Genomic DNA, 15,929 nt, shown 5'->3' on the forward strand with positions numbered 1-15,929 from the left:
ACGTGTGTTGTGGTGAGTTCGAGTCTGGAGTTTCTTGATCATTTATTCCTCTCTAAATGTTCTGCTTGATGCTGAACTGATGCTGAACTGTATGTTGGTGATCAGAATTTGAGTGAAAATGTTCATATTTGACTGAAATGTAGTAAAGTTACAGTAAAAGTCTCCCAAATGGAAACACTTCAGTAAAGTACAGATACATGAAAAAGCTGCATAAGTACAGAAACGCACTACATTCAGTTCCTCACTGTTCTTCACTGGTAATTACAGAGAAATAATTAACTATTTAAATCCTCTGTATTTATTAAGAAAATCGGTGGATCAATTGATTCAGGCACTTGTTGCTGTCACCATGGCAACCTGTTGTAACTGATCGAGATGGTGAAGTGTATTTTATTTGAAATGGAAGAGGAGATTTGGATATGGGACTGAAATGTGAGCCGTTTGCACGTGCAGCGTCGTGGTTTGTTATGGTGAGCGTGATCATGCGGAGGGTTACGGGAACGAGTGCCTGCGTTAATTAAAACAAATGCTTCTTTTTAACGACACTCCACAACAATCACACTCAAATCACATCCGCTGAAGAATTCTGCTCAGTTAAGGGCGGGCATGTTGCCTTGCATGCATCCTGTGGAATCAAGGCCCCAACAGGACGTGGGTGTGTCCTACCGGAAGCCGCCATTAGAAGGTTCTCACTGAATGACACGCTCTTTCTCAGCATGGCTGTGTCTGATTGGCTCACATGGAGAGGGGGAGGAGTTGTACTCCATGTGGCTTTGGAAGTGGGAATGGGTGAAGAATTAGACTGAAGGAGAGGAGAACTGGGTGACATACAGATCTTTGCTGAGGAGAGAAGAGAAGAGAAGAGAAGAGAAGAAGAGAAGAGAAGAGAAGAGAAGAGAAGAGAAGAGAATGATGGAGAGAAGAGGAGAGAATGATGAAGAGAAGAGAATGATGGAGAAGAGGGAAAGAACAGGAAGAAGATGGGAGAAGAAGGAATGAAGAGATCAATGAAAAAGTAAAAATGAAGAAAGGAGAAAGATGATGTTTTCTAGAGACACTTCTAGAATTCATTTTGTGACTGATAAAAGCCACAGTATCTGAAACATCCTGCTTTACTTTTAAAATGTCCATAAAATAATGATAAGATTTAATGGTGAAGTTTCCTCTGCTGCACAACACACTCGTTTATGTCAGTCTATCCCTCTGTTTACCGTTTTACTCTACTCACATGCACACACACACACCGCACGCACACGCACGCACACTCGCACACACACACACACTCGCACACACACACACTCGCACGCACACGCACACACTCACACGCACACGCACGCACACACTCGCACACACTCGCACACACTCGCACACACACACTCGCGCACACACACTCGCACGCAGACACAAATAAAAGAAGCAGGATGGACATGTGAAATAAAACAAATAAACACAATAATGATTAACATAATTAAAACACAAACTGAAACTGATAGAGATGGAGATGAAGGGGAAGGGAACACCAATCGGCTCATCTCTAAGTGACCTGATCTCTTAAGTGACCTGATCTCTTAAGTGGCCTGATCTCTAAGTGGCCTGATCTCTTAAGTGGCCTGATCTCTTAAGTGGCCTGATCTCTTAAGTGGCCTGATCTCTTAAGTGGCCTGATCTCTTAAGTGACCTGATCTCTAAGTGACCTGATCTCTTAAGTGGCCTGATCTCTTAAGTGGCCTGATCTCTAAGTGGCCTGATCTCTTAAGTGGCCTGATCTCTTAAGTGGCCTGATCTCTTAAGTGGCCTGATCTCCAATCGGCTGATCTCTTAAGTGGGCTGATCTCTTAAGTGGCCTGATCTCCAATCGGCTGATCTCTTAAGTGGGCTGATCTCTTAAGTGGCCTGATCTCTAAGTGGCCTGATCTCTTAAGTGGCCTGATCTCTTAAGTGGCCTGATCTCTAAGTAGCCTGATCTCTAAGTGGCCTGATCTCTAAGTGGCTTGATCTCTTAAGTGGCCTGATCTCCAATCGGCTGATCTCTTAAGTGGCCTGATCTCTAAGTGGCCTGATCTCTAAGTGGCCTGATCTCCAATCGGCTGATCTCTAAGTGACCTGATCTCCAATCAGCTGATCTCTAAGTGACCTGATCTCCAATCAGCTGCTCTCTAAGTGACCTGATCTCCAATTGGCTAAACACTAGCAACCTGAACTCCAACAAGCTGATTTCCAGTGGCTAATCGCTGAAGGATGATACTTTGCATGCTCAGATCTGCAGTAGTACTCTAAAGAGCGTGAGGTAGCGGGCTGATCCCGGGGTACAGGTGTTCTTACCGGTTTTGGGGGTGAGGCTCAGCTCAGTGTCGGAGGAGGAGGACTGGCGGCTGTAGGACTTGGAGGGGGAGAAGGAAGAGAAGGTTTGGGCTCTCAGTGGGGTGGGGGGTCCTGAGCACAACGGGATGCCAGGGGCCTCCTCCCCGAAAACCGCCCTGTCAGAGCAAGGAGGAACACACTCAGTCTCACACCAGGTCTGCACAGAAGGTGAGTGAGCGTCTGTGTGTGCGTGTGTGTGTAAGTGAAGGTCAGAAAAGAAGGATAATAAGGTGTCTTTCCATTACAGGAACCTTTTTTTGGAACACTGGGCCGAATTTCTTCGAAAGCATGATTCTATGATTCTATAAAATAAATGGTTCCTTAAAAGATCTGTTAATGGAAACATTAAAAAAACTGAAGTGGAAAGAGGAAAAGGATGATGAGTATGAGGAAGAAGAAGAAATGCCATGGCTTTAATGCACAGAGAGGCAGGCACATCAAACAAACAAAGCAACAGAAAGAAAAAACACACAAACACAATAACAAAAAATAAATAAATAAATAAACGAGATGAGAAAAAGCATTTGTTTCAGCTAACCAAAGCACAACCCTCGAATAACGTGGCTGACTTGAGCTTCCTGAGATCTCCGCTAGCTACCATCAGGAACACGCTAACCGCCTGACTAGCTGCACCGTGAGCGGAACGCAGCCCTCTGATTGGTCATATGCATGTGGAGGGGCGGAGCACAGCTGCAGAACAGGTTGCTTTGGCAGCTGAAGATGGGAGAAGGCCTGGTGATGTCACAGCCATCTGATCCAATGGGAGTGAGGTAGTGGTGGAGTCATGGAATTGAGGAGGGAGGAGAGGAGGGGTGTCACCTGCCTACACTGCCTGGCTCTGGGACCCTCTGAGCTCCTGTGTCTGTGTTTCATACCAGCGAAGAGCAGAGTCGGCACGGAAACGGAGAAGCCCTGAGAGAGGCGGCTGCTCGCACTGTGAACCGGACTGCTGTGAGTAGAGCGACATCCAAGAGCAGAAGGAGCAGCCTGCGGAGAGCTACACACACACACACACACACACACTATTTCATACAGAACACACACTCATACACAACAAGCTAGACATGTTCACGTACACACACTGACAGACACACAGACGCTCACAACAAGGCAAATCACACACTCAGAAGGAAATCTGCAGATTTGTGACTTTTACTATTTTGAAACTTTTTAATGTTACAGAAAGAATAAATATGAACAAAAACTGTATTAGAATAATTTGAGAGAAACATGCATGTTCCTTTTCTCTCTATACAAAAAAAACAATAATGTGAACAAATCTATAAATCTCCAGACAGTTTTACACTCAGCACCAGGACAGTTCTCCAGTTTCTCCAAACATTCAGCTGAAACTCTTTGTTGTGTCTCTTCCAAAACTCTCTAAAGATGTTCTTCACTAGATGAAGATTTTCTTCATCTCACAGCAGTTCAGTAGGATTGAGGTGTGGTGTCTGGGCAGGTGGTTCCATGATAGATATCACTCCAGACGTCTGTCTGCTCTCTAAATAACACGTACAGAACTCAGACGTGTTTATCGCTTCGGCTCATCGACTTGTTGTACGGTGAAGTCGCTTCCGATGAGCCGCAGTCCAGACGTAACTGCACGTTGATGAAGTGTGGAATAGGAGACATGATGGTTCACTTTCACGTTCCGGAATCTTCACTGCTCCAAAACAACCCCAAACCATTACACTTCCACCTCCATGTGTGTCAGTTTAATGACAACTAATTAAGACGTGTTTAAAGTAAAGGTGCAAAACATTTTTGGACAAAAGACCTGCCTGAGTAATGATATTCAGGATTATGAAGCGTATCGCTGTGTTCATAAGTACGGTGCTGAGAAGCTCCAGAGTCAGATGAATCATGGACCTTCAGGATTCTGAAGCTTGTGGCCAGAAAGTTGTTGTTTACATTTTTATTCATTTCCATTTTAATGATTTTTTTCATAATCAAATTTCATTTTCTATAGACCTGCAGATTTCACACACACACACACACACACACACACACACACCCTACAATCACAAGCATATCCCAAGCAAGCAGAGACATGTCAATAAACATGCCAGAAACCTATACACAAAAGTGTGTGCATAACATGCAACATTAACACAACACAAACATACACGCAAAAAAAATGCTGTGCAATAAGCAGGATCTGCAAGACTTCCTGAAAGCAAACAAATGCAAGTGTGCAGAATAGAGAGAGGGAAAAACAGGCTGGAAGAGAAAGAGAAAGAGAGAGAGAGAGAGAGAGAGAGCATGCGGGAGAAGAACAAGGTTCTGGTGTATTGTGTGATGTATTCAGGTAGAATATACTCATAGAGCAAATCCTTACATTTATAAAAGACACACACACACACACACACACACACACACACACACACACACACACACACACACACACACACACACACACACACACACACACACAGAGCTCCTGCACATGTTAATTAGATCAAATGCACAAAACTTTCTGGATTTGTTGTGACAGATGCTGAACAATGCAGATGGCAGATTATTAACACACTGCTGGTCTAAAAACCCCTGGATTCAGAGCCTCCCATTAAATAATTACTGCATGAATGATTATGTTTGAGCTGGAATCCAGTTATTTAACTTTAACTGATGCAGTGAGCAGCTTGAAAAAAACCATGTCAGAAGACACGACACGATCCACTTGTTGTGGTCGTGGAAAAGATGTTCTATTTCAGGAGGGTCAAATTATTGTCCTGCCTCAAGTAAAGAAAACATGTGAAGAGATTTGCTGAAACTACAAAAATCAGGTTTAGAACTGTCCAGAACATTATTAAAATCTGGAAGGATCGTGGGAAACCATCATCTTCAGGGAAGAAATGTGGTCGGAAATAAATCTTGAATGATCGTGATCGGTGATCACCAAGACGTTTGGTGAAATCGAATAGTAAAACCTACAGCAGAACCCAAGACTGTGTTTAACAGTGAAAGAAAGAACATTTCCACACGCACAATGTAAAGGAGACTTAAGGGATTGGAACTAAACCCGATGTGTAGTCTTCAGAAAACCACTCATCAGTGCGGCTAATCGGAAGAAAGGCTTCAGTTTGCTAGGGAGCATTAAAGATTGGACACTGGAGCAATGGAAGGTTATGGTGCATCAGGGTAAGAAGAGCAGCAGATGAACTGATGTACCCATCATGCCTGGTGCCTGCTGTACGAGCCTGTGGGGGCAGTGCTGTGATCTGGGGTTCTGCAGTGGGTCAGGTCTCGATTCAGCAACGTTATGTGCCCAGAGAATGAGGTCAGCTGACCATCTGAATATACTGCATGACCAGGTTACTCCATCAATGGATTTTTTCTTCCCTGAAGGCACGAGTAGATTCCAAGATGACAATCCCAAGATTCAGAACTCAAACTGTGAGAGTGGTTCTTCACCCCATTGAGAATCTTTAGACGTGCTGGAGACTTTGTGCAGCGCTCCGACTCTCCCATCATCAATACAAGATCTTGGTGAAAAATTACTGTAACTTTACTGGATAAATGTTGTGACATTGCAGAAGCTCATTGAAACGATGCCACGGCGAATGCGTGCCGTAATCAAAGCCAAAGGCGTCAGACGAAATATTAGTGTGACTTTTTTTTGGACGGGCAGAGTATGAAATGAGAGAGGAAGTGGGCGGGGCTTCCTGGAGGGTCAGCTACTATCAAAGTGTTTAAAACACCTCCTGAACTGTCAATCATTCCCAGTTCATAATATGTATGATCTGCCGTATCATCGTTTTATATCATTGTGTGCATAAAGGATTAAAAAAAAAAAACCAACAGGTGTGAACACAGCGTGAACTGAGATGTTCCTCAGACCAGGAATGAGTGCAGGAGCTGTGTGTGCGTTTTCTTTCTCCTTTACGTGACGTGACTCACTCTTTCATATCTTTAGATGGAGATGAGTTGGAGGGGTGTGTGGCCCCTGCGGGTGCATGTGTGTTGCTGATTTTCTCGAGCGTGCAGGCGGTACCGATGGCGCGCACAACCAGGCCGGATTCTCCTTCCAGGTCGAAACACTGCAGGTAACCAACCACTGCGTTCCCACCCATCTCCAACACCTTCAGCCCGATCTTCCTCTGGAGCTCACCTGCACAGAGAAAAGCACACACACACACACACACACACACACACACACACGCACGCACACACACACACGCACGCACGCACGCACATCCCTCAGATACTACAACAACACTGCCGACCCACCCCCACTACATCCAAAACACTCCCCACAAGTGTCTATTATCTATACGCTAAAGGTTTAAAGATGCTGCTACTTGATGCACCACACAAGCGTCTGTACCTGACATGAGAGAAATGAGTCTCTGCCGAGCCTCGTTAGATGCTCGCGGGGTTCGTATGCGGTCGATCCACTGGTACTCGGGATCCTCGTTGACCACCAGCTCCTCCACGAAGCCGTGGACCATCGAGGAACGGTAGCATCGCGGAATGGACATGGCTGAGGGAACGGGAGAGAGAGAGAAAGAGTTCAAGCAGAAGGAGGTGAAAAGTGAACAGACGAGTCGAAGAGAAACGTAAAAAAACTCACTGCAGAAAAACTTCACTCCGCAGGAGGACTGTCTGAAACGGTTCAGATCGTTAAAGAGATCCACTTTAACTTTAACGTTGATCTCTCCCCGTATACCTAAACACACACACACACACACACACACACACACACACACACACACACACATCACAATTTATTTTGAACCAACATACCCTACATGCTCAAAAGTATCGGGACACCCGACGTGCGTGCCGAGTTCTATCACACAATTTTATACGACGTCTTTGGAATCTGAAGCATGAGATTTTCCCTTCACTTGAACTTGGAGATCCAAACCTGTTCCAGCGTGATGATGCCCCTGTGCACAAAACCAGCTCCATGAAGATCTGCTTTACATGGGCCGAAAGATGTGTGGAGGATTGTTCTTTTTTTTACACTTCTTTACTGTATGGATGTGTATTATACTTCTCAGAAATTATTTAAAATATGATGATGTGATACGTTCACACAAGTTCAATATAACATGATTTAACAATAATAAACGAATGTTTACATTTCACTGCACGTTGTATTCTGCATATAACCATGTGACGGATATAAAAAATCTTGAATCTTGAATTTATTGCAGTTTTTGGTCGAGTTTGATGTTTAAAGCAGTTTAATAAAACTTTTTATGTGTCCAATGTTTCCTCAAACACACAGACGTTTTGTCTGAGTGAAGCGTGCACGAGGAGACGCACCGTGAATGGTGTCGTAGATTGGAAACCAGCCGGAGATGACAGTGGCGGCTTCATTGCAGAGCAGCGGGTCGATGTCGATGTACACTTTCCCTATGGCATCGTTCGCACTGTACGTGTCGTGATCTAGAACCGTGATCTGCAACGGCTCGTCCTGCAAATCCTCATCGTCCACCTACACACACACACACACACAATGCGTGTTAGGGCTAGAAGATAAACGAACAAATAAACAATAAACCGCAGGTCAGATCTTTACCTCAAATTTGAACCACTCGGAATTCCACTGAGGGTTGAGGGACTTCGGAAACACGTCGGTTTTAAAAGTCGTGTTTCCGAATTTTACCTGTGAAATATAAAGAGATCAGAGTTGTTCTCGGACCAAAAAATATCCGTAAAAAAAAATTCCCTATTATTATGCATGATATGCAAATTAGAAGCAGGGACACACCCCCATTCTAAACAGGCTGTGCATCTCCTCTAGCAGAAATCCATTGTTACCATGGCAAGCATCGTTCAGGCGGGGCTGTTCTGACATCACTACACATCTTAACGCAGGTTCGTTAGCGCATTTGTTTCAGATGTGATATAGATGATTTAGCCCCGCCCCTAGATTGATCTTATACTTTCTACAAGTGCCAAATAGATATAAATTGTGGTACATGTTCTCCCTGAAGAGAAAAGAATTTAGTGCTGATTCATGAATAATTTTTTATTTATAAAAGATCTTCTGGGTGAATAAACACAATAATAAAGGTGATTAGCTGCATCGTGAGAAAGACCACAAAAGCTCTGCAGCAGTGTAGAAACTCTCAGTGTGTCAGGTTAAAGATGATCTCACCTCCACGAACGCGTCGGTAAGATCACTGGCGCGGTCCATGACGGGCAGATGTCGCCCCGCCATGATCTTCGCCTTCAGCTTCCCCGGCATGGTGCAGATTCAGACCGAACCTGAACAAACAGAACACAGAGGAAGGCTGTGAGATGATGCGGAGATGCTGGAGAGAGGCGAGGAGGAGCATGTGATCACACACCAGGTGCTTCTGACACACACCTAACCTGATCTCTTTATAATACCAAGTCTTATATTAACCAATACGTTACTATATACTGTATAATTAACTAACACACACACACACACACACACACACACACACACACACACACACACACACACCATGGCCATGGCTTTATAACACACATAATGTACTTATTTATTTTTTTGTTAAGAAATCTCCCCACTGTGGGACTTATAAATGTATATCTTATCACGCACATCTTATTTTAAATCAAGATATACGATATACCAAATGTATTGGGACGCACAACTTTTCCAGCCATGTTCGGCTCTTTCCCAGAATGTTCCTACAAAGTTTGTGCCACATAATCGTATCAGACGTCTGTGGATGCAGGAGCATGAAATTCTCCTTTCATTTGAACTAGGAGACCCCAAACCTGCTCCAGCATGACAATGCTCCTGTGCACAAAGCCAGCTCCATGAAGATCTGCTTTCCATGGGTTGGACCAGAAGATCTCCTGGTATAGATCTCCAAACTGATTAAACAGCTTTGGTGTGAATGTAAATGCTGACATTTATTAAATATAACAAATGTTAATTGTAAATGCTGATATATGTTTAATTACACACACACACACACACACACACACACACACACAGATCAAAAATTATATTTTATATTATTTAACCAAGCAGGCATTTTATTTTAAAATGTTTTAAAAATCTCAAATATTGAAGTTTTTTTGCATTTCTTCCTTTCAAGTGGACCGAAATTGAAACGAACATTATATATATATATATATTATTCTAGCAAAACTATTGTGTTTAATCATGAGTTTAAAAGTGTGTTTATAATAAAAATGTTTTTAATTAATAATAATAAATCTTTTACACGGGTATATTTTTCGACAGGCAATCTGTCAGACAGCTAGGTAGCTAATATTTTAGTCAGGCGACAAGCTAGCTTAATCAGCCCTGTTTAACTTAAGTTCAATACAGAAATAATAATACAAAATAAATAACATGTAAATAACATGATAGTTATATTTCTCAAAAATAAAGAGTTAAATATAAAAACTAATCTTTCATCACCTGTCATAGCTAACTAGCGATCCCAATGTCGCGCGAGGACTAGCAGGGTCCTGTCCGAAATCTCACACTCGTGCACTACATAGTCCTCTACAGCGCGCCGCAGTGGTCCGTTTTCACCTACTAAGTAGTGCAGCATAACGCGATTTAGGACGCAGCCACGGAATAGCGCGAGGACGCTGACCTGCCGTCCGATTGGCTGAAATCCAAATGTCGCGCGCGTCCTACACGAGTGCACTTCTACATGAACTCGCGCCATATTTAGTGCACTTGAGACGAAAAAGCCGTTTAGGACACGCCTCAAAAATGGCGGAAAAGACCCTATAAAACAGCTAGTTAAGCGAGTAATGCTAACGTGGGTGGATTGTTTTTGATCACGTATTTAAAACGTGTTCATCACTTACCTGATTTCAGGGTTTAATTAAAGATGTAAAAATAATAAAATGTTTTAATCCGATGGTCCATCGCCCTGGGCTCCACACAGCTCCCATACCCCGGATTATTCCTGTCAAAAACTACTCATCAAGAAATGATGTCTAATTGGTAGATCAGATCAGACCCGATCCGATCTGATCCGATTTAATATCATGTCTTGAGTTATGTTGCTGCTGTGAGGGAGTTATTAGTATATTAATCACGCGTGGTGAAGATAAACACACTGCACAGGACTTCCTATTCATCACCCACAGGCAGGAGGGTTGCCAGGTGCATATGATCCATTCACTAAGATTCTCACATTGAACAAACAGTACTAGTTGGGGGAATGACTTGGCAACCCGAATTTAGTGTCGAGGAAGGACTTCCGGCCTGCCAACTGCACGAGACACTTTTATTATAAACTTATTTACAATCTGTGACCTTTAACCTCTTTAATTTATTAAAAATAATACAAATATTTAATAAATAATAATTATCATATTGATCACTACTTTATTTTTATTATTTTTAAAATAATACAATTTCATTTTGTATTATTTTGTCAATTTATGTTATTGAAATTTTAGTCATAACACTTTATATTATTGTTTTATATATATATATATATATATATATATATATATATATATATATATATATATATATATATATATATAAACAGTGGATACTGTACCAAAGCAACTTTGCACAGATTTTATAGCATGTATGAGTGTCTATAAGTTTATCCCTAATGAGTGAAATATTTCTTGTAATAAAATAAACTTCAGTCTGAGCCTCTAAACCCCCTGAATATCAACACCACTGACAATCTATTATTATAAACTCTGACTGACCTCATCTCCACACACACACACACACACACACACACACACACTCACACAGAGTTATTGTGCGTTGCATTCTCGAGTGTCCTTCGGTGTAAATGAGCTAATATTGGCACCTTCACTCAGAGATATTCTCATCACCATGTGTGTGTGTGTGTGTGTGTGTGTGTGTGTGTGTGTGTGTGATGGATGGCCACAGTGGTGAATACTCTGGGGAACACACATGCCTGTGCTGTGACAGTAGAAAGGTTGCTGAACAAATAAAAATTCTATATACAGGTTTAGTGTTTAGAAGGAGACGAGGTGTTGCTTCCTGACACACACACACACACACACACACACACACACACACACACAAAATAACACATATTAATACACACACACACACACACACACACACACACACACACACACACACACACACAAAATAACACATACACACACACACACACACACACACACACACACACACACACACACACACACACACACACATATATATATATATATATATATATATATATATATATATATATATATATATATAAATATATACACTCAGTCTCTCTCCTCTGTCTCTCTGATCAGTTTTTCCGCTGTCTCTCTCCGCTGTCTCTCTCCTCTGTCTCTACTCATGTCCTCACAGTAATAAGACGTGAAATAAAAGTTAAACTCTCATATTCCTTCCATAAATGTTACATCTCCAGTTCATCAAACATCGTGTTCACGTCGCCATGGAAACAATAACGTATTAATAGAAACCTGCACTTCTGTCATCAATCAATTTGGTTCGCCCCTCCCCCTTTTATAACGTCATAATTAGCAAACTGTAATCCGGTAGATTGATGGCGTGACCCCCAGTGACCTCTCTGATCTTTACTTTAAACGGTTTTATACTCATGAATGAAGTGAGTGGTGCTGAAGAAGTGGAGAAGATTTATGAGTGCTGTTTGTCCTTGTGATCGAGGATGGGTGAGTCTATTCTTCAACCCCAACACACACACACACACACACACACACACACACACACACACACACACACACACAGGACAAAGGGTAAAAGCAGCTGTCTGTTCAGTGGAATTCCTGTGCTATAATTATTTAGCTGCCATCTGTCCATCCGTCCATCAGCCACATAAAAGCGCATTGTCTCTGAGCGCTGATCTTCCAGTTCTGCCTCCAGCTCCACACCACAGCTCACCTCCACACCACAGGTACCTTCTGCACTTCATCATCATCATCATCATCATCAGATTATATTCTCACCTCTGCATGCGGTTCAGGTCAATTCTCAGGAATAACTTCTCACATCATCATCATCATCATCATTCTTTTCTTCTTCTTCTTCTTCTTCTTCTTCTTTTCTTCTTTTTCTTCTTTTTCTTCTTCACATGAATAAACATGAACTCACACTTTATTCACGCTTTTTTTTCGGACTGTTTAAATGTTTACTGAAATAATTCGGTTTATTTCCCGTTTCCGGTCCCCGCAGGTCTCAGCATGAGCGACATGTGAGTAATCCTGTTCACATTTAATTCCCTCACACAATCATAATCATTTTATTTTCACTGTGCATTTTATATCTGTGTATTAAGATGTCTGTGTTTATTTTTTCCTTCTTTTCTCTGCACTAAACCCACACCAGTGTAAGTGTTTTTATTGTATTTATTTTATTCACACTAAAAACAACAAAAATGCGAGTTAGAAATATAAACATGTGCCGGCTTATAATAAAACAATTCTAAATATATATACGATTATTTTTAAAATGTATTTATTTGTTTGTTATTAAATTTAAATGTGAATATAAATACATGTAATAAATAGAAAAGAAAAGTGTTTGTGTAAAAGCCGCACGCTTTTTTTTTCACCTGAAGTCTTTATTCCTGTATTGTGTTCATTTGTTTGTTCATTTGTTTGTTTGTTTGTTTGTTTTGCAGCACGCTCCCAAACCGATGCCTCCTCGGGCAAATGTTAAGGTATTTAAAATCACAAAAACCAAAATATAAATCAGTCAATCTGAAATAATAATAATAATAAGAAGAAGAAGAAGAAGAAGAAGAAGAAGAAGGTTTGCGTTACACACTAATATACACTCATCATTTGTTTTATAGCCAAAGTCGAAGATCTCCGCCTCGAGGAAACTCTCACTGAAGGTAAATCCGATCTGATCTGATCAGTTTATTTATTCCTTCAGCAAAAAGAATTGCAGTTTTGACGTAAAAAGCAGTAAATCATGTAAAAATAATAATAATGCGTTGAGAACAAAACGTATAAAAACCAACATTATAAATAAATAAACAGTTTAATAAATTGAATAATATAATTAATAAACCTGTAAAAAATATCTAAATAAATAAATAAAAAGCAATGCTCTGTGCGTGTGTGTGTGTGTGTGTGTGTGTGTGTGTGTGTGTACTCAGATGCTGCTCCTGCAGAGGGCGGTGGACGACTTGGAGCAGGAGAAAAGCACCCGTGATGAGGAGAAAGTGCGCTACCTGGGGGAGAAACTGCCTCCACTGCAGATCTCCGGACTCTCCATGGACGACCTGCAGGTGAGACTCTCCCTCATCCTGGAGGAAACTTCAGTGTAGCCTGCTCGAGACAAGGACAAGAAAAAGAGTAACACACATTTTAGAAATGTCCTCACAAAGATTTATATCTTCTATTAAACACACAAATCACCACCACAGTGAACTGGAATTTGATATTAGATGTAAATAAATGTTTAACTGCAGAAAGATTTAAAAAAAGAATAGAAAAACTAAAATAAATACAATAAATACACAAACACACTCCATAATCACTGATCTACAGCGCAGAGTTCCAGAAATAACGACTCTTTCATTCAACTCGAAAAAAAACACTCTAAACCAGATCCAGGAAAATATTAGTTATACATTTCACTGTAATGAAGAATTTATAAGAATTGAAATTACTTTATTACATTCTATAATAATAATAATAATAATAATAATAAAAAATATTGCCTCAGACAAGTACAAAAAAAAATACACTAAGAGAGAGAGAGATGGATCTGTTACTTAAACAAAAACAGAATAGATAGATAGATAGATAGATAGATAGATAGATAGATAGATAGATAGATAGATAGATAGATAGATAGATAGATAGATGTGTATTTGAAGAGACATTGAAATCAATTAGGTTTCCAATTGGTGTGTGTGTGTGTGTGTGTGTGTGTGTGTGTAGAAATTGTGTCGACAGCTTCACACTAAAATCGACGTGGTGGATGAGGAGAGATACGACTTTGAAGCAAAAGTGAACAAGAACAATAAAGAAGTGAGTGCAATCACACACACACACACACACACACACACACACACACACACACACACACACACACACACAGACACACAGATGTATGGAGTGTAAATAAATGGGAAGGAGCTTTGTGGAGAAATGCTTAGTGTGTGTGTGTGTGTGTGTGTGTGTGTGTGATACAGATTCATGAGCTGAAGCTGAAGGTGCAGGATCTCGGGGGTAAGTTTAAGAAGCCAGCTCTGAGGAAGGTTCGTGTGTCGGCTGATGAGATGATGAGAGCTTTACTCGGCTCCAAACACAAAGGCTCCATGGACCTCCGAGCTAACCTGAAGTCCGTCAAGAAGGAGGACATTAAACAGGAGAAGGTATTCACACACACACACACACACACACACATCAATACTGAAAGAAAATTAAAGCATAACATCTGTCAGAAAGGATTTTTAAATAAACACAAATAGATTAAAAAAAAAAGCAGAAATGAAGTGAGAATTCTGTAATTTTGTTTTTGCAACAAAGAAAAGTGCAGTGCATTAATCAATAAAATAATAACAAAAATAAATGTTTCTAAAAAGGAGTGTATTTATCATACAAGGTGCTATGACCAAATATTACTCACCAAAACCTGAAATTATCTTCAACACAAATATTCCTCTGCATAGCCCTGACCTGTGTGTGTGTGTGTGTGTGTGTGTGTGTGTGTGTGTGTAGGTGCTGACCAGCGAAGTGGGAGACTGGCGTAAGAACGTGGAGGCCATGTCAGGAATGGAGGGCAGGAAGAAGATGTTTGATGCTGCAGGTGGAGGACAGTAAACACGGCAATGCTGTACAGAACAGTGTGTGTGTGTGTGTGTGTGTGTGTGTGTGTGTGTAAAGTCAGAAACATACTGAAAATAAGAACAATGTGATGTATCTTTGCAGTCGTTACGTGTAACGTGTGTTTGATCAGTGTTACACAGTCACTGCTAATATTTCCCATTTCTCACTGTTTCAGTTCCTCTTCATCATCAGAACAATCAATTACTTCAATGTTCATGTCTGGATTTATGTTAATGTCTATCAAATATAATCTTTTTTTAAGTTGTGTGTGTGTGTTTGTGCATTGGTGTGGAATGTGCTCTGTGTGTTTGGGGCGGGGGGGTCAAAAGTGTGTGTGTGTGTGTGTGTGTGTGTGTGCTTTATAATAAAACTAAATGAAGGAAGTAAGAATTTAAATGACTCAGAAAAGTAAAACACAAACATTGTGTGATTAAATCGTATCCACACCATCAGGGGAAGAAAACTATCATAAGTTCTCATTTTCTTCCTTTTGTGTGTAAAACCTGACACTCACCTGTACCTTTTACCCTCCAACACATTAAACCGTTAACAAAACACATTACAGGACTTGAGTAGAGTAGAAATATCTGTGTGTGTGTGTGTGTGTGTGTGTGTGTGTGAGAGACCACAAAGTGCAGGAGTTAAACACACACCTGTTGAAATGTACAAGTACCTGAAACACTGATGTGTGTGTGTGTGTGTGTGTGTGTGTGTGTGTGGACTGTAGGCTGTTTAACTGTAAATGAGCACAGGCCTGGGCATGAATGATAGAAGCAGATGTGTGTGTGTGTGTGTGTGTGTGTGTGTTAATGTCTCCTGAAGCT

The 15,929-nt window shown here is 41.1% G+C and overlaps 2 protein-coding genes across 4 annotated transcripts in view; one reads left to right on the forward strand and one right to left on the reverse strand.

The window, feature by feature from the left end:
* The window catches only part of c2cd5 (C2 calcium dependent domain containing 5), a 29,723-nt gene extending 19,269 nt beyond the window's left edge, over positions 1 to 10,454 (reverse strand). Inside the window, 9 exon segments of the mRNA XM_046863904.1 lie at positions 2,323 to 2,477; positions 3,185 to 3,358; positions 6,262 to 6,472; positions 6,689 to 6,844; positions 6,935 to 7,030; positions 7,636 to 7,807; positions 7,892 to 7,978; positions 8,474 to 8,583; positions 10,144 to 10,454. Of these exon segments, the coding sequence (XP_046719860.1) occupies positions 2,323 to 2,477; positions 3,185 to 3,358; positions 6,262 to 6,472; positions 6,689 to 6,844; positions 6,935 to 7,030; positions 7,636 to 7,807; positions 7,892 to 7,978; positions 8,474 to 8,563 (1,141 nt within the window). The 5' untranslated portion in view covers positions 8,564 to 8,583; positions 10,144 to 10,454.
* Positions 10,455 to 11,838: 1,384 nt separating this feature from the next.
* Positions 11,839 to 15,364, forward strand: tnni1c (troponin I, skeletal, slow c). 3 transcript variants are annotated; one of them, XM_046864578.1, is made up of 9 exons: positions 11,839 to 11,973; positions 12,107 to 12,215; positions 12,494 to 12,512; positions 12,942 to 12,980; positions 13,116 to 13,157; positions 13,425 to 13,556; positions 14,215 to 14,304; positions 14,469 to 14,651; positions 14,998 to 15,364. In XM_046864578.1, the coding sequence occupies exons 1-9, from the start codon at positions 11,970 to 11,972 to the stop codon at positions 15,097 to 15,099; spliced, it is 720 nt and encodes a 239-aa protein (XP_046720534.1). In that variant the 5' UTR covers positions 11,839 to 11,969; the 3' UTR covers positions 15,100 to 15,364. The 3 variants fall into 3 exon arrangements, with proteins under 3 accessions (XP_046720534.1, XP_046720533.1, XP_046720535.1); XM_046864577.1 differs by having other exon boundaries at positions 12,133 to 12,215; XM_046864579.1 differs by lacking the exon at positions 12,107 to 12,215 and having other exon boundaries at positions 11,956 to 11,973; positions 14,998 to 15,363.
* The last annotated feature ends 565 nt before the right edge of the window (positions 15,365 to 15,929 follow it).

The sequence above is a fragment of the Silurus meridionalis genome, chromosome 13 (genome assembly GCF_014805685.1).
Source record: "Silurus meridionalis isolate SWU-2019-XX chromosome 13, ASM1480568v1, whole genome shotgun sequence".
Lineage (NCBI taxonomy): Eukaryota > Metazoa > Chordata > Actinopteri > Siluriformes > Siluridae > Silurus > Silurus meridionalis.

Coding starts and splice junctions, on each gene's coding strand:
- tnni1c (XM_046864577.1), top strand. CDS start 11,941: ATGAGTGCTGTTTGTCCTTGTGATCGAGGATGG. Junction 13,158..13,424: donor CGAGGAAACTCTCACTGAAG/GTAAATCCGATC, acceptor GTGTGTACTCAG/ATGCTGCTCCTGCAGAGGGC. Junction 14,305..14,468: donor TGAACAAGAACAATAAAGAA/GTGAGTGCAATC, acceptor TGTGTGATACAG/ATTCATGAGCTGAAGCTGAA.